The sequence below is a fragment of the Poecilia latipinna genome, unplaced genomic scaffold (assembly GCF_001443285.1).
Source record: "Poecilia latipinna isolate Pla-1442-1.1 unplaced genomic scaffold, P_latipinna-1.0 Scaffold1406, whole genome shotgun sequence".
NCBI classification, from domain to species: Eukaryota; Metazoa; Chordata; class Actinopteri; order Cyprinodontiformes; family Poeciliidae; genus Poecilia; species Poecilia latipinna.
Window position 1 is genome coordinate 132,524 of NW_015114022.1, and position 24,278 is coordinate 156,801.

The window sequence follows — 24,278 nt, forward strand, 5'->3', positions numbered from 1 at the left end:
GTTAATGACAAGTTGTCATAACGAAGACATTTTTGGCGAGGTTAATGACAAGTTGTCATAACGAAGACATTTTTGGCGAGATTAATGACAAGTTGTCATAACGGAAACATTTTTGGCGAGTTTAATGACAAATTGTCATAACGAAGACATTGTTGGCGAGGTTAATGACAAGTTGTCATAACAAAGACATTTTTGGCGAGGTTAATGACAAGTTGTCATAACGAAGACATTTTGTCTAGATTAATGACAAGTTGTCATAATGAAGACATTTTGAATAATGTCAACTTTGTATTAAAAGTGTCATTATTTACCGAATGATGCTGTATGACAACAGTCATAACTATTCATGAAGACTTATTGATGTTCATGACAGGTGTTATGTATATGACAGTGTCATGACAGTCTTATTCAACCCCCTTCAAATAAAGTGTTACTGCATTTTTTTTGTTCTTAGAGCATTTCTTAGAAACTCAAAAGAAAATACAGCTTGTAAAGCCAAGATACGTAGTCCCAATGCTATTTGATACACTATTGGTTGGTCTTTGGAAAACAGCCAATCCATGAGCACCATTTATTTGGTGGATGTTAGCCTCTGTGGTATATCTATGATGGTTACTTGTATGCATTGATGTGTAGGGTGTAATTAGTGTTTGAACTATTAAAATAAACAGTTTTGAGCATTTTTAGAAGCAATCTGAAGTATTTGTGAGCTTCAGCCATTCACAGACAGTTGAGGTCCCTGACTTTTAGAGTTTGAACGAGGGAAGGCCAAAATGCAGTTCAGAGTTCTTTAAAATCTATGAAGGCCTTACTAGTATATATTAGCTCCAACAGGAAGCTACAAAGCAGATGCTAACTTGCGGTTAGCCAGTTGTGGTATTCCTACTGGTGTCCCAGTCAATTTATTTTATTTTTATTACTGAAATATTTTCAGATAAATTATTCAAAAAGTGGTTAAAGTCCTGTTGTAACTGTGTGTTCTTAGCTACCCAAACTAGTGGTCTTGATCTTAGTTGTGAACAAGTCAACTTAGAAACAATACAACTTCCTTCCTTACTTCAAAATAAGGAAGGACGGAGAAAATACTATCATGGTCCTTGCTTGAGCAGAGAATCTGAGGCAGCAAAGTAGCCCCATATCATCACAATGCCACCAACAATGCCAGAGTGTTCTAGCTGCATTGCATGTTACCTATAACTACGTTGAAAACTTGTAACTAACCTGAAAGTATCCAGGAAGTAACCCAACCATTTCCAATAACTACTTCAAACAAACCCTAAAATGTTACTTCCAGAATATTCTGGAAGTGTCCTGTGAGTAGCTCATGGCTACCATAGGTAGCCATGAGCTACTGTAAGAGTACTCGTGTGTATTACATGTATTACGTGTATTATGTATTACACTGTTTTGTAAGCATGTATGGTGAAACATGCAAACTATATTTCATCTGTAAAAACTTGAAAGTATTTTTCTAGAAACCAGTGAGCCATCTGTTTTGGCTCCTTCTAATGTTTTCATTAAAAGCTTTTTCACATAATAGATGAGAATAAGACTGTTGCATAACACCAAGGGTACTCGTGTATTCTCCGAGTTGAAATTAACAGAAAGTGAGTGAACATTTAATACTTAATGTGTGTAATGACTGCAGCAGCACAGAGGTCCAAGGGTCAGCCATCCCGGGCCTGTTCCACTTGACTTGATTAAAACGGCTGTTAACATGTTAGAGAATGAATCAACTGACTATAAAGAGATGCAAAAATGTCCAGGGGGGGGGATTGGGACAGTCAACAGTACCAAGACAGACAACTGACCCTCGAACAGACAGAAACAGCTCTAAATATCTTCAAAGAGAGGCAACGGAACAAACTGAAGAGACATTCCAACAAGACCGTGACATTAGATCCAGAATGGAACTGTTGTTTAATAATGTTGATGTGTTCTGACAGTTTGGGGTAGTCATAGACCTGCTGCTTCTATCTCAACAAAACGCAAACAGTCCTGACTGTGAACTAACTGTCTCACCAGGAGACTGCTCACAGGGGCCAGAACAGTCTTAGAAAGGAAAGAGAGAAGAGATAGAAAGTGCATTTAGAACAAAGAACAAAAAGCATGTTGTGTCATTCCAGATAGTATCTTAAAAAAAGAAGACATTTAATATTTATGAAAGTCATCTAGACATTTGCAACATTTCTGGGCAACCGCTTTAAGAGGACATCCACGGGGACACATTTCTCTCTGAGTTTCAGCTTTGGATTGTCTGGATTTGAGAAAAGAGGAGTCAGGGAAGAGGGAGTGAAGTTCCTACAGAGACAGAAGGCTTTGATAGCATATTCCTCAAAATCACATCTCATTTGGTTTGAGGGGATCCAATGAGCAGCAGCACTGCACTGGAGAGCCAGCTGGTCCAGACCAAACATAACCTAACATCACATTTAGCTGGGAATCTGAGGACAGCAAAGAACAAAATTGAAATCGTATTTGGGTTTCCAACAGTCAGTGGCAGTTCTTCAGCGTATGACTCTGAGTGACCTCCTCCTTCTACATAGTCAGCCATCAAAACATGACATTATACTAAATAAATATAGATTTATCCAATGTTAATGTGAGATGGACAGAATGGAGTTCAATGACTTTATATAATTGGGCAATAAAAAAAACTGTTGGCACACCCGGCAGCTGACTATTTTTAAATGTTCGGAGTGCTTGTGGCAACTGCTAAGTTAAGGAACCCTGGGTGATCTGCTTTGTGTTATTAAAATCTTTGTTAAATGTTAATAATTATTCTTTGGAAGTCTACAAATATCTCATTATGTTGAAAGGGCAGAGCCTGATTGCTTGGAGCTAAGTTCTTTGTCTCAGATCTCTTTAATCTGAGTTGATATCGATCAGACTATTAAAAACTGGAGCTTCCCTTCCACCTCTCAGAGCTTCTTCTGATCCATGAATGCATGTAGATTATTACCGATAGACTATTATCTATCGGTTCAGGATATATAGGAGAAACTTTAGCACTTTAAAGTAAACGGACACAATTTTACATCTAATCACAGTGACTGAGAGTGGAAGTGTTAGCTAACATGGCAAAGAGTGTAAAAGTGTGTGCTTTAGCTTAATTTATTTAATCTATTTTTGATTACATTAATTTTTTTTAATTTAACTAAAATGACATTTTATGCATTTTAGCAGGATATTATGCATAATAGCAGATTATGGTTAGCAGATTATGGCTAGTCATAATCTGCTAAAATGCATAAAATGTCACTGTCTTCAGAGCTTCCTAAACTGAACTAGTGAGCTATTTTATAGGTATTTTAACCAAATATAGAAGAGGTGAAAACACAGTAGTAAAGATCGGTGCAGCTAAATATCTGTATTTGTTAGATGGAGCCTGAGAGTCTAAAGATGAACTCTTAACATCCGAAAATCATTCAGATATTTTTTCAGATATTAAAAAGCATTAATTGTGATGGAAACATCCACATTCAGCAGAACTTCCACAACCAGCAGTGTGCCTGCAAAAAACCCAACCACCATCATTTCACTTAGTAAATAACAAAGTAAATAGGAAAAAGCCTCTCATTCGATAACTTCATGGATGGTTATGTTTCAACTGGCAACAAGTTATTTAACCCCAACTTCTCATTGGAAAAAAACCATCCTGTGGCGTGGAGAAGATGTTAGTCTGTTTAAGGAGGGTCAACTTAACTGAACGCTTTAATTAAAGGAAACATCTGAGGAGATTCCTATAAGTAATAAATTGGGTTCATAATATGAATACCTGGAGGGAAAGTGAGGAACCATTATCTTTCCCAGAAGAAATGTGACCAGCAATGAATCCTGGGTGATCAGAATCGGTGATCACTTAAATGTTTTTAAAGATCTAATCGTGAAAAAACTTAATAGTAATAGTAAGAGCATTTCAGTACCTCCAATGGGAGGAGAACTTAAGATAATGGGATGAAACATTAAGAAGAAAGAAAATCACTTTTCAGAGAGGCTCATCAGGAAGAAACTTTAATTACAAAGAGATTAGACGTAAAGATCAGACTCTGGAGTAATGGAGGATGGTTAATGTGGTCTGAGTTCAGATTTACCCTCTTCCAGAGTGATGGGCGCGTCAGAGTGAGGAGAGAGAAAGATGAAGTGATGCACCCAACCTGGGAAGTGTCTACTGTATAAACCTGTAGGGCAGACATATGATCTGGGGTCACTGCAGTTGGTCAGGTTCAGCTTCAGCAACATTATGATCTCAAAGGATCAAGTCAGCAGACTTCCTGAATGACGTGAACGACCAGGTTATTCCATCAGTGTACTTCGTCTGCCCTGCAGACTGGCTGTATTCCAAAATAACAATGCCAGAAATCCTTGAATTTGGGCCAGAGTGGTTCAGAAAATGTGAGACATCATTTTCACACATGGGTCGCCCACAACACAGGGTCCGGACCCTGTACCTAATAAGACATTTTGGGATGTTTATAATAGTGTGCAGAGCATTCTAACTGTACCATACTTTGAAGAAAAATGAGTACTACTTTGGCAGGGAATGAATAAGCAAAAAGCTTTTTGAGACAATGCCACAGTGAATACATCCCATAATCAAAGCCAAAGACAAGCCAGCAGAACATTGGACTGTGTGAGTTTCTTGGCACAGGCAGTGTAGCACAATCAAATACATCTTAGTGAGATACAATAAACACAATCGGTAATATTTCATTTTGTAAGCCATCCACAAAATATCAAATACTATCAAACACTGTGCAAAATGTACAAGCAACTAACTGACAGTACACCACTTTTCTCCCCTCTCCTGATTAATTCACCAGAAGCTTTATCAACAGCTATAGAAGCAGAACAAAGATCTTTCATTCTGTTTTGCAGAGCTGTGAAGGGTCCTTATGGCCAATGGAATCTCTTTCAGCTTTCTTTTTGACTTTGCAGTCTTGGTTGTTATTCTTTCATCTTGACCTCCATGCCTCTGGCTCACTACATTTACCAAATACTTTTCAGAACTCAGCATTCTCTCTCAGAGAAAAGTTTGTCGTACTTTAGAGCCTTGTACTTCCATAGACTTTCTGTCCATCGGCCAGCTCCTTTTAAGAATCTCTATCCTTTGAAAAGCGCGTCCCAAAGCAATTTGGAATTATAAGCAGACTCTCTAAAGCACAAGCAGCTTCATTCTGTCAATTTTTCAGCCTTTCCAGTTATGCTGTCTGTATATTTTCCCAAAAGAAATGTCTTCCTTTTGTGAACTAAAGCACCTGCCATCAACTGTGTTTCTGTAACAGAGAAACCAGATGATATATGCAAAATGGAAGCAGTTTTTGTCTTTGAGCTCCAGTATTTCTAGAAATTAGAACTTTAGATCTTCTTTCCTACTTCATTCTTCCTTGTTAGTATTAAGTATGCAAGACAAAATCTTGAATTGAGCTCATACATTTTGTGTTGCAATATTTACATTATTTTATACTTTTGACCTGTAAAGGTAATGACAGGCTTATTTGATCACAGTCACAGTTGTATTGGTCAGAGTGCTGGTATTGTTGTGCTTTTGTGATTTGTCGATCAAGAAATGTGTTGAATAAAGTTTTGCTGTGTGAGTTTACCTTAATTAAACACAGTCAGTCATGTTTTCAAATGGATCAGTAGCTTTTCACTGATTAAGTAAAAGAACATTACCACTAATGGCTTAAGGAAAGCAAAGAATAGTTTAAAAGGTTTCAAAGAGAATAGCTAAAACAAGCTGTTCTTTATAACCTCAATGTGAAAGCTATCCATTTCCACAACTTTGTTGCGCAAAAGCATTTTCTTTGTGTTCTCAAAACCACACTGCAATACTGAACCACTGTGACAGCCAAAAAGTCACATGTCTAAAGGAAAGATTTAACTTATTTAAGAAAAAAGGAGGATTGTTGCAAATTTCAGTTGTTGCTTGCAGAGAGTTTCAGTCCCTGAATGGACCACTTTATGTAAAAGCCTGGCAGGATGTCTGCAACAAAGAGCAATTCAGGAATCTGTTTGTTGTCCTCAGTAGAAAAGTTGGGGGTATATGTTGGCGTTCCTGGTTGTAACATGCAGCTGTTACACATTTGCACACAATTTGGCGCCCACACAGGTAATTACTTTCTGGATCGAATTCTGGAACACAAACAAGACATGGATAAAGTTGACTTACAGATGGCGGAGGATGATGATCATGAGCAGGGAGTTGACTGAATGATCAAAAGCAGAACCCTAACGAGCCAGGAACTGAGGTACTTTAAGGGTTTTTCAAACCTCATAGTCCACTAGACTCGGTTTGATTGGGGACCAAAAATGCAACATTTGTTACATTTTCAGCTGCTGTGGTTCGTTTTCTCACTGCTTCAGACGAAGCAAACCCTTTGAACAACAAGCTATCCCCCATTTACTGCACCAAGAACCACTGAAGGAAATGACACAGAAACCCCTGAAGAAGACACTGAGCGGAATTTCCTTCTTTACGAAATACTAACAAAAATGGGGTGGCGTCAGATTTGAGGATATTCGTTTTGTTTCTGGGAAAAGACCAGGAGCCAATTCTCCTGCTTGTGCTACACTCTCATCTTTGTTTTGGTTGTGTTTACCCAGAATGCCCTGGGCTGTGGTCCACATATGCATTCACAACACACCGGAGTTCACTTCAACCGAACTGAGACCTGTTTGTAGTCAGACCAGAGTGTGCTGTTTTGATCAGAATCTGAGTTTAAATGTGTACAGAAATCAAAACTGCAATAAAAATTCCAAGAGTTCTGTGTGACGTACCAGAGAAGTATGAGTTCTAATTTATATTGATAAATGTGACATCTTCTGCTTTATTCATTTATGTATTTTTAATGATTATTTCTTTGACTTGCTGGTGACAAAAATATATTGTGTTCCTGTGGACTTGTATTTAGCTTTGTACATCAGTTGATTATGTTGCAGTGATGGTTATTGATTCCTAAAGGTGGTCGGACTAAGTAATTAAAAATTCATTCTGATTTCTTCCAGCATGTAAATTTGTTGAATTGTAAGAATGAATTCCAATTTTTATGTATATTTCCATGATTAACAGAAAAAAAAAACAACAAATACATTTTTCTACTGTAGTTTTAGTTCTCCCTCAAACCACATAAACAATCTACTTGTGATACCATATAACAGGATTTCTATATAAAAATCATTTTCACGTCCACTCTTGCAAAAACAGAATTACCTACCAGTGCACAAATCAATATTGGGTTGTATCAAACCCTGTTTCCATTTTGCTTTCCATGTCTCCTCTGGTGTGTTTTTCCTGTCAGTCTTCTAGAGCGCTCCAAGGAACTGATCCTGCTGCCAATTACTCTGCAAATTTCTGCCTCATCAGACTTCTCTCTCTCTCTCTCTCTCTCTCTGTCCGTCTCTCTCTCTCTGCTGAAAATGTACTCTGCTCTTCTCTTCACCAATTTCCAGAGTGTCTGTCACATGGAGATGCATGACTGTAAAGCACTTTTGGTTTAGTCTCTTCAAAATAACAGCTCAGCTGCCAAAGGTTCTCTGGTCGAACTGGGGATGCGACACCACCAGACGCTGAACTGGTGGTGTCTTTTCCTTGAAGCTTTTAAAACAGGGGTGTCCAAAGTCGGTCCTTGAGGGCCGGCATCCTGCATGTTTTAATTCTCTCCCTAATGGTCGTAACAACCTTTTCAGCATGTCAATATTCTGCTTAGGCATTCTAATGAGACATCATTTGATCCAGGTGCACTAAACCAGGGACCAGAGACTTCATGATATTTTAACTCAACTCCATGAATGCTCAGGGCCTTAGAGAAGTTTTGTCTCCATGTCCTGACTGATACTTTTCAGTTACCTTTTATCTTATTGGTTGAAGTATTTTGTCTTCATAATGGTAGTCAGGAATACAGATGAACCAATGAATGGACCCTCCAGACACCACTGTCTTTATGCTACAATCACTTGACACACAGTAGCTGTGCTCTGGCCAAATTTTGTCGATCATGACTGATTTGCATCCAAAGGGATGAATACTTTTTGTAGACAGCATAAATTAATCTTTCATTGTGGAACCAAAGGCACAACATTTCTGTCAGCTTACATTTTTCTGTCAGGGGGAAACACAAAAATAAACGGTTTTCCTGGAACAGTGAGTTGCTTCTCCACAATTATCACATTTAGCAACAAGTATATTAGGTTGACTAACAGCACTAAGCCCCTCCTCCTGGCTCTGATGGGTTGTTTTTGGTCAGGAGTGGTGCATTTCTTCAGAAAGCATCAGGGACAAGGTGGAGGAGATTAATCAGATTATCTCTCATAACAAGCCGTCATGACATGGTGACAGTTTTAACAAACAGATTGAATACATATTTTTTAAATAAAAGTTACATAGTGCAGCATGAAGTGCTTCTAAATTCAAGTATAAAGAGAATTGAAGATGAAGGGAAGTCAAGTTACAAAGGTTTCAAAGGCAGATATGGAAAGAATACAAGCTAGATTGATCGATTTAACAGACTTATGGTCTAGAAAGAAATGAAAAGACATGACAACAAAACAAAGTGTACTCAGGCAGGTATAACAAACCACTAAAAATGGGAATGAACAAAACCCTAGGCAGGTAAAAAAAAAGAACCCGAGGTTTATATCATATTGGCAGAACCCATTCCTGGTCGGTTCTGTATGTTCTCTGGGCTGTGGACTCCCCTCAGTATAATTACCTCTGGCATTCCTCATCACTGTTTGGGGGGAAGTCTGAATGTTTTGCTGTCTTGGTTTAATATCCCATTGCTTACACAGCAGTGAGTAGATTTCATTGTTAACTCAAACTCATCTCAGTTCATTTGAGAACTGGTTGCGCTTAGATTCTCGTCTTCCCTCTGATTCTCCAGACATGTTAGGAAACGAAACCTTTAAAAAACAAATCCCGTTCTGGATTTGTTTGTCTTTGCATGAGCCATTTCTCATCTCCATACTAACCAAACCAGTGACCATGCCCAAAAGGTAAAGCTCCAGCTCCAGCACTATTTTTAGAGAACAAAGGAAGAATATTTATGAGTTATTATTGTACTTTGGTACACTGCTGTGCATTTTAATTGGAGAGCATGTGGGGGTGGGGGGACAAGAGGAGTGCAGGAACACAGCCGTAAAAACACAAAAACTCCGTCTGAAGAGAGGCTTTTTGACCACTTTAGTCCATTTGTCATTTATCCATAACAGCAGCTGAAAGCCTCCTCCTCCCACTCATTCTCACAGTTTATTTGACAAGGTCACTCTCTCTTCACAAGCCGTGGAAGGAATTCACAGCTCATTGTCAAAGAGGCTGACAGGAAGCCGAACGCTGAAACGTTTTGCTTTTAAAAGACGCCTGCGCCTGGCGCTCTTTGAGTTTTGCTGTTTTCCTCCCACCAGTGCAGGAACTCTGCTTAGGCGTAATGAGGAAGAACGTCCACCTGATTCAGGGGAAGCGTGCGCTCACACGTTGTCGGTGTGAGCAGAACGGCCATCCTCGTCGACCCAACGCACCACTCAGCGTTCTGCCAAAATGCTTTTTTTGGCTTTGGAAACGCCGAGGTGAATATCGATTGCAGGGCCAGCCGAGACGGCCGGGGTGCAGCGAGCCAGGGAGGTGAAACACGGCAGCACCTCCACCGAGAGCTCCAACTGGCTCCATGCCACCTCCATCTACTGCTGCTGATCACCGGCTGGCTGGCTGCTCTGCTGACGCTCTCACTGAATTGCTTATTTACTTGCCTGGCGGGTCTTTCATAAAAGTTACTGTCTGATTGGCTTGTCGAGTGATGCGGTCTCAAAGTGACTGAAAGCGCGCCCCAGCCATGTTTCTCAGGCTGAGTGCTTACTGTATATGAAAGTGGATGTTATTACTGAGCATCCAGGTAGTTCATCTGTGACTGAGGGTAAATGTAATGTCAGACGAGTGAGGAATGCAGCAGGCCTAAAAATAATCACCAGCGGCTTCGTGTGATACAGACAACATAACCATGATTATTTTTGCAGCTTTAAAGTCAAGCCCTTAATAATCCATTGATCTTCACTTCATCTTCTCCACAGATTCATCCTTTGTGTCTTCGTTCCCTCTTATAACCCCTTTTCATCACATTCATCTCCGTCACTCTTTCAGTCCAGTTTCACTTCGTTTGTATTTGCACACCGACACCTGATAGAGAAAATCCTTCTGCTTTTGAAACTTTTAAGCCTTAGCCTGTGACAGAAGATCTGTGTCTCTGCGTGGCATACAGACTCTGCCTGTAAGCCAATTAAAGAAGAAACCAAACAGCTTCAAAAACAAGAAAGGGTGGAACAATACATCCAGTTCACAGATGGCAATATTTTTAGCTAAATTAACAGTCCCGATTTTTGCGAGCTTTTATATTAGATTTGATAAGAGAAAACAGAAAGCCAGCACCTAATTATACTTACAGTGCTAACAAATGATTTATAGCTTCATGTCTTTCACTCTAAAAAGCAATTTCAAATTAATACTAATATAACCAGGTGTTCTCAGCCACTGTGATAAGGTCTTAACAGCGAACTAAAGTAAGACAGTAAAGTACGTAAAACCACATTTATCTAGCATCTTTCAAGACGTAGATCATAAGGTTCTGCAGGCCTACAGAGGAAGAATAAAACCAAATATCAGTACATTTAATTAGTTAATTAATTAAATGTAATCAAATGCAAAAAGGCTACTTGAGTTGTTTTTTTAAAATCATAGATGACTTAGAGCAATGGTCCCCAACCCTGAGCCTATTGGCGTTCATATAGGCTGCATTCACACCAGCCCTGTTTGGTCCTCTTTAATATAACTCTAGTTCGTTTGTCTATAGAGTCCGGTTCATTTGGCAAAGTGTGAATGAATAATTAAACTCTGATATGGACCATAATAGTGAAGTCTGGTGCTGTTTGAATGCAGATGTGAATGCCAAGCAACTGATCCAAGAGAAGGACTAAAGGGAAATCCTGTAACCACTTGCTGACAGGATAAAACAAATTTTCACTGCAATAAGAAACATTGTGTTGTTTCCATAGGTCAAGTTAAAATCATATTACACCCTAATATTTAACCACTTATGGCTACTTACATTTTCTTGTAAATTCAATTCAATTCAGTTTTGTGAAGCGCTTGTGTTGCAAATTGGCGCTGTATGTAAGATCCATTGTTATAGCTTTATCAAAATATGCTACTTGAAATTAATTTAAACAACAAACTATTTCTGTTTCCTGACTCAGTGAAGGACTGGTAACCTGCAGGGTCAACCTGCCCATCGCCCAATGACCACTAGAGGAAAGCAGCAGCTCCCTTTAAGGCAGCATTAACAACAGTCCTTCCTTTAAAAAAAAGAAAAAAAAAGCAGTATTGCACCATGAAGCACTAGCAAAAAAAAAAAAAAAAAAAAAAAAAAAAAACGAGACAGATCACTACTTTTTAAAGATCAAGAAGTTAGAAGGCAATATATTAGCGATAGCCAAGCAGGAACTAATAACCCTGAAGGAGCTGCAGAGGTCCTCAGCAGATATTAGATTGTTTGACCAGAAACACACTTTAATCTATTCACTTCACAACGTTCAGCTGTATGAAAGAATGACTACAGATGGAGGAAGAATGAATATATTGATTAAAGGCAAAACAAGAAAGCACATTTGGATGGATTTTTAAAAGACGGTCATTGAAATAAGCACTCTGGACAAATGAGACACTAATGACATTTTCAGGCCATCAAGGAGAGAGCTGCATAGTGCCAACTCATCTTTTATAATCAGTAAAAGGAAAAGCACCCATTTCTTATCCTTTTCATAATTTTTATATGTTGCATCTACTAAGTGGTTACTTGAGATTTAATAAAAAATAAAAAAAGAATTGTATACCCTGAGTTTTTCAATATAGGATAATTTTACCAAATCAGAATGTACTTTTATGGTTATAAGCCTATTATCTGCAAAAAAATGTATAGCTTTATCTTGGAAAAATGTCACCAGACCTAACGACATCCAGTGATTAAAACAGATGTTTAATTTGTCTTTAGAAGGACCTAATAGTTGTTTGGATTGTTAGGGAATCCAAACAATATATTTTTGAGAGGATTTTTGGTTGTTTCAGTAACTTAGACCTTTCAGAAAGCTTGTTGGACTCTTGCAGTGCACCATGCTGGATAGACGTGTTCAACTGTATCCAATCTGTTTGTAAATGCTCAATTATTCCTGTTTTGAGAGGCTGTGTGTTTTTGTTGCTGTGTTGGTTAATTTAACTTTATTTTTTCCTTTTCATTTCTCCGACTATAAAGGAAACTTATTCAGATTGATACATGATTGTATTTTCAAAATCTCAGTAAAAATATTTTGGTAAAAAATAAAATATAAAGTGGTTTAGATGAAAAACATTAAATGGTAAATAGCCTGTACTTGTATAGCGCTTTATCAAGTACATCAAGGAACCCAAAAAGTTTCACACTACACTCAATCATTCACCCATCCGACACACATTCACACACTGCTGGCGGTAAGCTACTGGGTAGGAGCCACAGCTGCCCTGGGCCAGTCTGACAGAGGCTGAGTTAGGAAACGGATGAAGATTCCTCACTAATGCCATAAAACAAACTCATGGCATCTCCCAACTTTTCTTCTAAGGTAAAAAGTTGGTGCTTACCGCTCCCTTCTGGTCAATGAGGGCTGGGTCCTTTAAACGATGGAACAAGTTGAGTTCAGACACACAATTATGATCTAAATTATAACCAGAGACTGTCCAGTGTAAACAAGTTAGCGTTTGTCTGTTGTTTCTGTAAGAAAAGATCCTCACAAGAGTCAGATGTGGTTAACTGGATATATTTTGGGAGAGTCAGAAGTTGCTGCTGAGTTGAATGATGAAGCAACAGAAGTTTTAGCGAACGTCGCTTTAGCCATTTCAAACCAAGCTAACCCTGTTGAAGAAGAGAAGAAAGTCCAGAAACTCAGAGGAAAAGAAATATGGACTGCTGTACAAGTGAATTACAACGCAGAGCCGTGACTATTGCTAAACTTTGAACTGAATATATAAAATTTAGGTTAATAGTAAAGAATTTCTGCTTTATAAAAAAAAGTGTGTTTCTTAGCTTTATTGTAAAATGAGAGTGCTACAGTTTTATTTCAAAACATTATTGAAGGTGTCAGAGGAGAGCTTTCATGCTGCTGCTCACTAATTGGTCTGCATGAACACAGAGGACATTGATGATGTGTTGGGAAGGATCCCTGTAAGACACATGCTTTTTTATCCTTGATCAACATCAGTGTAACCATGAACATTTCAGCTGTTGCTCTCCACCTACTGAAATGATGACTCACTAATGAAGGTTCCTTAGATGTGCATTGAACTGTTGTGATTTAAAAAAAAAAAAAAAAAACAAGGTCAGTATCTCTTTTTTTGCTATTCTGGATGCGGTGAAGCTTACTCCAAATTTGTTTTTCTTCCAAACGGGGGACCGGGCTGGCCTCAGAGGTGGATAGACAAATCTGGCCTGGGGGACAGTTTTCCGTTCCTCTTTTCCCCACATTCATCTGCGGTCACCTCTGAGCTTTAGAGGGAACAACACTGCCAGGAACGATGGAGGCCAAACTGTGATCTAACAACAGCTGACACACTGGTGGGGAGTTAGCTGTGAACGAGCCGCTCTGCTGCTGCTGCAGGAGACGCTGTGGCAGCCACGCTCCCATTCTTCCCCATCTGGAAAGCACCTCGGTGTTTACAGATGCAGCAATGCGGAAAAAGAAAATATCTGCTCTCTCTCTCCTCGGTTTAATTTCATCTCAGGCCATTTACCTATTGTTGCTGGCCAGCTTCAAACCCAAGTGCGGCGCTAACAGAACCCTGTGGCCCTCAGCCACAGCACCTTTCTGAAACTCCGAGAAGGTTGCTAAGGCTGCTTGAGCAGTCACAGAGAGGCATTTATCTCTGTCAGACACACCGCGCCGAGGACTCACCGCAACACAGATGTCAGCATAATTTAGCTGCCTCATAATCTCCGGCTCTGCAGCCCTGGGGATTATTCAACTTTTTACTTCTATTCAGTGGCAAGTAATATCTCCCTGTGTTTTGCTGCAGGGCGCGCGCGGCTATCATGCCCCAGAGTAGGGCTGAATCAGTCCGAACCGTCTGACCCGTAGGGAGATGATTGGCAGTTAAAGCTGAGAAAGAGCTGCACAATTACAACACAGGTGGATAGTCAGAGAAATGACGGGGGATTGAATTCAAATCCCCCTGAGGGTAAAATGCGAGCGGGCGTGCAGGGAATATGTGCTGTTAATGATTCAAAAAATAGTTCTTCTCTTTCAAGGCACGAATGCTAACGTAGGAGAAAATCTAGAGCATCCAAAACTTGTCGGCTCTGCACTTTACCATTTCACAAGCCACATAAAGTTAAATATGCATTTATGTTCAAAGAACAATTGTAGGATTAAGTTAAAACCAGCCAATGTAAACTCTTTAAATGATTCAAATGAAGAATTGCTTGTATTTTGAAGAATTAAAAGTGTATGTAATAATGCTAACTTAGCAGCAAGAGAAGGTTCAGTTTGAGAGGCATCATGAAACAACAGTTTCCAAACTGTCATGGCTAATAAATCAAACATACCCTTCAACTGCTGATTATGTGCCTCACATGTCAGATCTAATTTCTGACCATCAAAGAATAAAAACATACAAACTTTAAGGCGTTCATGAACTAATTTTACTGACAAATATTACAGAAATCCAGACTTAGGTAGTAACTTGTTACTTTTACTCAATTACATTTATGAAAATAACTACTTTGAAAAAAAAAGTCCTTCTTGGAGTATGTTTTGCTACATTGCATTTGTACTTTTACATGAGTAATTTTATTATAAAGTATTTCTGCTCTTACTTGAGTAACATTTCTGGATTTTCTAGCCACTGAATGAAAAACAAACATGTTTTAACCAAAAAAATCCACCAGACAGACACACGCCTGCAGTTTTTGATAAAGTTTCAGAAGTTTATTTTATTGAAATAAACTGATTCAGAAAAATGTTATTTTGACTGATTTTGTTTTAATTTTGGTTAATAACATAACAAAATTTCCACTTAATTTTATACTTTGGTGTAATTTTTTAAATATTTAATGAATAGAGTACTTGAGTAGATTTTTTTTTTACCAAATACTTTCTTTGAGTGGGTTTCTGAACCGCTCAAGTAAGTTAGTGCTACAATTCTTGGGTACTCTACCCATCTCTGCAGAGAGCCATGTGTTCTGTGTGTAACATTACCAATAATTCATTAATCTAGTGTAAACAACTGTTTACACTAGAGATCATTTACTCAAATGATCTCCACTCGTTGACTTATTTTCGGCTCATTACATGAAATAAAGTCTATTTATGAGACTTAAGTCAGAGTCGAACCTCAAATCTAAGGAGACTCAGTGGAGCAAAGAGGCACTGCACTACAGGGGGCGCCAAAGTGATGGCGGAAAAATGATTTCTACACAGTATTCTGTAACAGCTGTTTGTGCATGTGTAAATGATATGATCAACCACACTATAATGCGTCATAATGCATCCCAGAAAATACGTAGCTGCGCCCCTGTTGAGGGAAAGTCTAAATCAAGGCTGAAGTGTTTCTGTGGCTTTAGTCCAAGTCAAGTCTAAATCACAGACCTGCGTCCTAACTCTTGGAGGCACGCAGCTCTATCTCCATTTTCTGTGTAAATAATCATCTGCTCCTTTGTAAATAACTACCAAACATGCTGACAGTTTTAAAGCTCAAAATATAGCAAACCAGTCTGAGGTTTATGAGATTGGATTTGTTATAGAGAAACAGAGGTCTGCTTTGCTCTTTGGCCAGTCTGAACTAGCTGTTACCTTTAGCACACTAAAGAAACTAATATGAATTTATCCAAAATCAAAAATAATAAAAATTGTCTACTACAGGTAACATATTAACAGGTTCTTTAGAAAGAACCTGATTTAATTTAGTTCAATTTAACCAATATTGAAACCTATTAGCCGACTTTTTCTGGCATAAAAATGAATCATTTAACCACAAAGTTAGAAATAGCTATTTTGAGATAACTGACTTCCTCAGGTTGATGCCATATCATGACTCTGTCACATCTGTGTCAACTGTTTAAAGGTCATGTAATAAATGTGAAAGGTCTCCTTTTCAAAGAAGACATACATCTTGCTCATAAATAAGTTTTATTTTAAGGCTAGGGATATATTTTTTCACAATCTATTCAAAAACAGCATTTATAATGTATATGAAGAAAAAGGCTAATGCAAACTGTACAATTAAACCACAGAAATGACTGCAGATAGGGCTGTGTATTATGTATCATAAAGACTATTTAAAATGTACCTTTGAGAGTTAATTAATGGTTTATATATAATGCCTCCGAAACAGCCTACATTAGCTGGGATTCCTAACTAATGGATTCTATATAGTCTACCTTGGAGCAGTATTTGTTTTCCTCATATTTTCCAACCATTTCTGTTACATGTAGAATCCACAAGGCTCCACAGGGGGCAGCACTGACCTGATCATCTGTTTTTCCATTTTACAGACGTGAACATTTACATTCATCATGTTTAATAATAATTTGTTGCATCATGTACTACTAATAATAATTTGGATAAAGCTAACATTGATGTTGCAAGCAGTGAAAGCAGTGGAATGTTTGTGGATATATCTGCATGTAGAGAGCATGCAGACCTTAAGACTTCACAGGTTCTTTCATCAAACCCAATAACTGTGAATCAGTCGAAACGCACTGTTCTTCACATAGTCCTGAGCTGAAACTCATTTTTAACCCTCCAGTATTCTATATTCCAGCATAAAGAAGATATAAAGCAATGAGGTTGGTTACAACAGCAATGAATGCAATCAGTCTGTGTTAAAAAGCACTGGGGGAAATTTTCATTTATTTATTGAGGGTAAACATGTATTAATCACAGCTGGCCCGGTCATTTACTGCCTCAGACAGTAACAGCAAAGACTCTTCACCAACATCAAGGGAGGAGAGGTGAAGTAGGCAATGAATTTAGAATAGGAACAGATCTTAGAAATATGTGGAATAACCGAGAGGGAGCAGATTAATTTAAAGCTGAACAATCAGCAAACCTGAATCCCATAGAGACTCAAGATGGAGGAGGAGGTTGGTTGGTTTCTTTGACACAATCAGTTAAAACTTTAAATGGGCATGGAACTCAGATGGAACCATAAGTTTATGGAATGATGGTTGAATTTAAGTATCTGATATTTCACTTATTCTCCCATGCATAGGTATCGCCACCCTTACACATTTCCTCTGTTGCAGTGTGGTAAAGACAAAGAAAACTTGTAGGAAATACAAAGTAGAGCTTTGAAGAGTGATAGGAATGATGAGTCTTTTAACTGAACGAAAGAAGGTTCTTTCAACCAAAATAGCTCGATGTTAAAAAGCAATCCACTCTTGTTAGACCATGAATTATCCAGGTCACGCAGGTCAGACTGGAAGAATCAAGAGACTATTCATGAGCTACAAGCTAAAGAATGTGAAACACATGGAACAGTGACACACCTTCCCAGGAGTTCATGGTTTCTGAAAATTATTCCAAAGCCACCTTAAAAAAAATAAATAAACTAAATAATTCAGAATCACATGGAACTCATAAACAAACAAACAAACAAACAAACAAACAAACAAACAACAAAAAAGTTTGTATTTATTCAGGTTATGTTTATCTGATTCTGATATTTGTCCAATGAGCCAAAAGACAAAAACAAATAAGTAGAATATATCTGTTCACAGCAATGTACATGTAAAAAAAGCAACTCTATGCAGCCAGGAGTTTTCTTCGGTTACGTCTGTGTCATCATGAGGATTTGGTACACATCTCTGAATAGCCACAACAAGTACAATTAGCTAGAAAAGGTGCAACACTGGAAAGATTGTACAAAAACAGATGTCAGATCCATACTCCACTGAGCAACAGTGACCATCTTAATGGACATGGATTTCTGCTCTATGGGTTTGTGGGTCTTCAGCTGTGGCATTGGACAGACATTTGGTTTCAGTCATTGAATAAACTGCTGTTCAGTGACTCTGCCATATGCTGACTGCTGCTTTAATACAAGAGGCTCACTTCTAACACTGTACATACCAAGATGGGCATGTATAACCAAGTTATCTGTGCACTGACATTCACACTAACATAAGAGCATAAACTACTCTGTACTACTAATAATAACATATGTATCATTTGTGTTTTAAGGGTTACTGCAACCAGAAACTCCAGAACTGGAGTTTCAGACAGAAAGCATCTAACAAAGGACAAACCTTTAGGTAACAGAACAAAAAAATAAGACAGTAGAATTTGAAAGAATCTATTCAACCTATGTTTCTCCATCTCACAACTCTGTAAGACAAATTATTTTGTCTAAAAAATGTCAGACACTGAACACTAGGCTACTGTATGTCCTGTTGGCATTTCTTGTATATTTCAGTTAGTTAATTAAACCAATTATAAATCAAATTGTTGTTGCTTAACAATGAATATTTTTTTTGGCATTTTTTGCAGTCTTCGTACCTTATAGACTTAGACTTATTTTATTGTCATTGCATAAAGAAGGACTTATGAAGGACTGCTATGGTGAAAGAGGTGGTGAAGTCGCCCCCCCCTCTGTTAGATCCTAACTCAAGCGGTTTAGTCAGTGCTGTGCATCAGCTGGCTCATGTAGAGGTAAGCAGGCTTTGCAGGTGAAGGGAGTGACATGGAGATGACATATTTTGTGCGATCAGTCAGGATTTAAAAGCGTTAACATGACTTAAAAGAAAATCAAGAGTAAGAGGCTGAGATGTATATTTAAATTTGAAGCAACAAAACAATTTGTGTGCCGTTGTTTTGATATTGGGAGACCTCCAGTACAGAGTTTATGTGCAGTTGGATTTATATTGGAAAACAAAGCCCTCCACTTAAGATTTATGAACAGCCAAAGGCGGCTGAGAGTCGGCTTGTTTTTGCTGGTTTGTGACAAAAATGTTTTGTGAAAGAGGCACAGAAAAGATGGTGTTCCCTTCTGTCTAATCAATGTCCACAAAAAAGATGCCAAAGGATGTCTGACTCTGGAGAAAGAAGATTGATCTACTGGGATAGCCAAGAATGACTTTCAGCATAACTGTTTGAAATAAATTTAGACAGTATAAAAAATTGATTCAATGTCTAATTTTCAACATGTATTTTAAGGCTAAATGAAGACAAAAACAAACAAGCCTTTATAAGTCATTTCCATGAACCGCCAGCGTTTGATGCTTTAAAATACAATGAAATGCATCAGGTTGCAGAGTTGAACCAGGACTTCACCGAGTGCTTACCTGAGCTGGGGTAGCGTTTAGCTGTGTTGGAGGATGTGTGGGAGGAGGACGTGGAGGCCACCCTCTGGTCTGAACTCATGTTGTCTTGGCTCAGAGGGGAGGTGGACTTTCTTGGCTTCTTGTCTGTCAAGTGCAGTGGGGAGCTCTTCTTGGCGGGTGGCAGTGGCCGTCGAGGCCTGGCTGTGGCGTTGACCCTAAGCCAGGCTTGGGCTTTGTACTCCACAATCTCTCCGTAGTTGGCTCGGGTCACCCGGCACTCATAGAGTCCTTCGTCGTTCTTGCTGACTCTGGAGATCTGCAGCTTGTGTGAGATGTCGTTGCCCTGGACCTTCACTGTCTGTTAGAAAGATTGAAAGAGACTACTGTCATAACCTGGAGTGGGAAGATACTCCAATGGACCCCCAGTTTTCATATGCATTCAAACTGCACCAGAGTTCACTTCAACCGAATCAACACTTAGGTTTGTAGGTGAAGCAGCGTTTGCTATTTTGGTCCAGGTCAGAGTTTGATTACGCATTCGCATATCCCCAAGCAAACAGGACTCTAGGCAAATGAACAAGAGTTTGAAAAGACCAGAATAAACAGAGCTGATCTGAATATGCCCTAAGATTATGGTGCAATGGCCAATTCAGTCATGGGTGTCCTTTGCTGGTTTTTGGTCATTCTTCAGGGTGTTATAGGAAGCAGTGGATTACCCATTACGTATGAGGGAGTTCCCTGAGAATATGAGTTCTCACAAAACAACAGGTAATGGTCTTTTATTATTTTCAATGCAGACTACAGTAGGGTGGACAATCTGTCAGCAGAAATCCATCACAGTGAGACCATATGCCCTGCATGGATGGGTTGTCAACAATTTGAAGTAAAAATGCAGACACCACATAGCATCATTTTCACATTAGTGAGTTCTGCAAGTGTATGGACAAATGTTTCTCTGATCATCATGACCGGATCAAAATCACAGAGAAACACTGATCAGCCAGTGTTGGGAGCCTCAGGTTAGCTTGACAACCTGCCATGATTCAGAGACATTCCAAGAGGTTATGGTCCACATTGTGGTGGCTCTTATAATCTGTGTAACCCTTTCTAAGGCAAATGCTGATGCCTTTACTCCTTGGCATTATGCAAAGTGCCAGCATCACTCCTTCAAACAGAAGTAGCCACTCTGGCTAATTATAAGTAAGAGAATCATTTTCAGGGGAAGAATTATTTGGCTGCTACTTTCTCTCTTAATTAATGAAAGTGCCAAGAGTGGACTTAGTTTTATACACATTACGTCCGTTGCATACATTTTTAAATAAATAATGACACAGGTTGGTATATATATATATATATATATATATATATATATATATATATATATATATATATATATATATATATATATATATACTATTCCAAGATCTTAAGACTTATTTAGGGTTTTTATTCTGTTTTAGCTGTACTATATTACAAAAGGCTGAGGTTCTCCTAATCACAGGAAACTATATTTTCTTTTACTCTGTAAAGTCAATGACAACAAGAACTTTCTACTTATATTAGAAACTGGAGATAAAATTATTGTAGATTGCTTGGATAAAACAGAACTGTTTCACCGGCTTTCTTACTGTCTAATTTTGGGGTCCGCACTTTGAACTCCCTAATTTAAGGTATCATTACTACACCTTAAACTAGTGTCTGATGTCTGACAAATCAGACATCAGACAAATTGTCTTAGACACAGAGATTCATATTCAAATGAAATGTAGCAGCGTTAAAAGGCTCTGTTGAGGCTCTGTACAGCTGAATTAAACAGAAACTGTTCACACAGGAACACCTCCATACCGTCAGGCTTCATTAAGACAACGGTTTGAACCTTGCAAGCTTCACATGGTGACTGTGAAAAGGCCCTTTTTCTACCAAAGCCCTGGGCTATTTTTATAATTTCTGTCTGGACAGACGTGTGAATTGAAAGAGCTCTGCACAGAAGAACTTTGGGTTCTACACAGACTCACTGTAGAAAACTGTGAAATGCAAAAGTTCTGCTCTGCTCTTGCACAGGACCACAAACAGTATGTTTATCTTTCTGCCTCATTAAAACCTTATTTCAGTTAATGAAAGCTATTAAAAATAATCAGCAGAGCTGTGATGCTTTAAATCAAGCAAGTATGTGAAAAACAATCTGGGTTTTAATGTTTGTCTTCAATAGAAACATGAAAAATGTTCCAGATTTTCAGTTGAATCACCTCATGGTGCTAAACCAATCAGGTTTAATGAGTGTAAGAAACTTTTAGAACGGAACCCTGGTTGTTATTATTCAGTTGAGGTTCTTTTTTTTTTTTTTACCATGACACCTGGATGATTTATTGGTAATGCAAACTAGAAAACTTTTGCTACAACAAGTAAATAATACATTTTCCCCTTTCAGCAATTTACACCCCCTGGCAAAAGATGTGAAGTTCCTGCTATTGAAAAAAACCTCAAACATCCCAATTAGCAGTTCACCTCCTCTGGCTTCTCTGACAGCTTCAACTCTTTGAGCCATGACTAATAAAAACACAGGTCAGTTTTGTGGGATGGAATCTTTTCATCCATTTTTTTCCCACCATAAATTTTGAACTGGATTGAGATTTATACTGTATGAAGCTCAATCTGATCAAAGACTGTGGAAATATGCTTCTATTTTTATCTTTTTATGGTTCTTTGCTGTGGCACCAAATTAACATCGCAGCATCTTCTTGACATGTTGCAGATTTCTGAATCACCTTTGGAAACCTTGTCTTCAGACTGTTCTGCCTACCATATCTTGAATATTCAAATGAAAATGTAGTGTAGGAAGCTGAGATTCTGAACTTTCGGCTGTTGAGAAATGATTGCTTGAAGATTTAAACGCTCAGATTTGATTTGACTCAACCATAAATGTTTGGCCGTAACATGTAATACACCAGTTTGATGAAGATTACCAGATATTGTGTGCACTGTAAATAACCCAGTAGGGAGTAGGGCCACGCCATTTTATCAGCAAATTTTGATGGCTGGTAAAAAGCCATTTTCACCAGATCTTGACCAAACCTTTTACCAGAAGATCAACATTTGAGGGACGTTGTCCTCATTCCTCTTGCTCAGATGTTAATTGCTCAATATATGGAAGCGTGACCCTATAAGTTGCTGAGAGAATGCAGCCCATTTTCAGATTTCTATGCAAAAAAATTGATGGTTTTCCTTTAAGGTTACGATTATGTGATGTCTTCTGGTGCTCTGTTTCACTAATACACTGTGGTTTCAGATTGTAAACATGACAAAAAGTGGTTAAGTTTAGGTGGTGGGAGAATTTTTGCAAGGCAATGTTTCACAAAGCTGGAATGTTCAGCTACAGAATAACATATTTATGTATGACCTTATAAGGAAAACAGTAACTATGTCCTGGTTGTAATCACCAAAGAAGGACTATAGTTTGCTGCTGAAACAGTCAAATTGGAAGGAAGAAGACCTCCAAAACACGAGGAGATGATAACATTTCCATATTAGCAGCATCTGTAAACTGTTACGTTGTAACACACACATCTGTGACGATCTTGTACCGGTCGGCTGTGTGCTGCTCTGGGCACAGAAGGCCTATGCAGCATGGCAGAGGAAAGAGGCGGAACTGTTGCTGGTGTGTGTGAGCGCAGGAAGGGAACCACTCTGACAGTAATAACACGCTGCCACTGATTTTGCTGATTAGCTCCATTCTCTGATGGAAGGTGTATTATTCAAGGAAATCAGCTGCTGTTGTGTTGGCTCAGAGTGGATCTCTGCCAACTCGGCTTACAATGGCGACATGTTGGGAAAGTGGGGGGTTTGCATCGTGGCGTGAATGACGTGTTCTTCAACTCACACTTATTTTGGTCCCCTCGTCATCAGGATCGGGCTCTGGTATCATCTCCATCTGCGAACACAAAGAGGGAGAGAGCATTAGCAAAGCGACAGTGGTTGAGTACAGGCTGAGGATGGGTTTTATGCATGCCTAAAACCACTGAAGGGATTCCTACGACAGCTTTCTGAAAAGGCATCATCTATCTGCTGAGGCTTATAAATGTTGCAAAGCGACATCAGCACACAGTTCCTACACGGAGTGACTGCGTCGCCGCTGCCCTGCCTTTTAAAAGTAAATGCCACTCTTCCCACTGTTTCGGCTTTATTTTTAGTCTTTGAGTGCTTCTGTGGGGAAATTAAAAGCCAGCTCCCAAATGTGTTTGCAAATTGAAAATATGAAAAGGATTAGTTTAAACTAAGATAAAATGGTAAAACAGACTGCTTTGTGTGAAGTCTAAATTATGTTTATGCTTCTGCAGCATCTTCTGGAACAGTGACATTGCCCAAGGAAGCATGTGACAAAATGTCTGAAACAGGAAGGAGATGTTTGTGGTGTGCACAGACTGAGTAAAATTTACCACAGTTTAACAATTTCAGTTTAACATTTTTCCTTGCACTATTATGCTGTTAATTATACCATTTATGCTTAATGTATTCTATTAATGTGAAATATTAAAAATAAAGAAGAAGCTTGTCCTGGACCCAAGCTAATTAGCTAATCCCCCCAGACTGAAAAAAAAAGAAAATTATATATGTGGCAAGAATACTTAAGCAAAAATATATAAACCACTCTATGAACTTATAAGTTTTCAGGTATTTTTATTTTATTTCATTCATCCATTCATAATTTACAACCTGTATGTGACATTTGGCTCTTTAGATGACCTTGACTGGCACAAGATCAAACACGCCTTAAGTGTGAACTCTGCATGCAAGTCCAAGTAGATGTCATTAATTTTGAAAAAAAGAAAAAAATATATTTTGAAGGTGACTTTATGGATTTCAGTAGCTATTAGCTGTCTCATGCAGTTCCCATATAGAGTCTCATTGTTAGCAGGCTGTGCATCAGTAAACACAGGAGAGAGAGAGAGAGAG

General features: G+C 38.6%; 1 protein-coding gene across 1 annotated transcript in view; it reads right to left on the minus strand.

Moving 5' to 3' along the window:
* The window catches only part of LOC106962385 (V-set and transmembrane domain-containing protein 2A-like), a 36,871-nt gene extending 13,560 nt beyond the window's left edge, over positions 1-23,311 (minus strand). Inside the window, exons 1-2 of the mRNA XM_015056788.1 lie at positions 23,206-23,311; positions 19,350-19,686 (exon numbers count right to left, since the gene is read on the minus strand). Coding sequence (XP_014912274.1) covers positions 19,350-19,686; positions 23,206-23,283 — 415 coding nt within the window. The 5' untranslated portion in view covers positions 23,284-23,311. The remainder of the gene's footprint in view (positions 1-19,349; positions 19,687-23,205) is intronic.
* Positions 23,312-24,278: the final 967 nt, after the last annotated feature.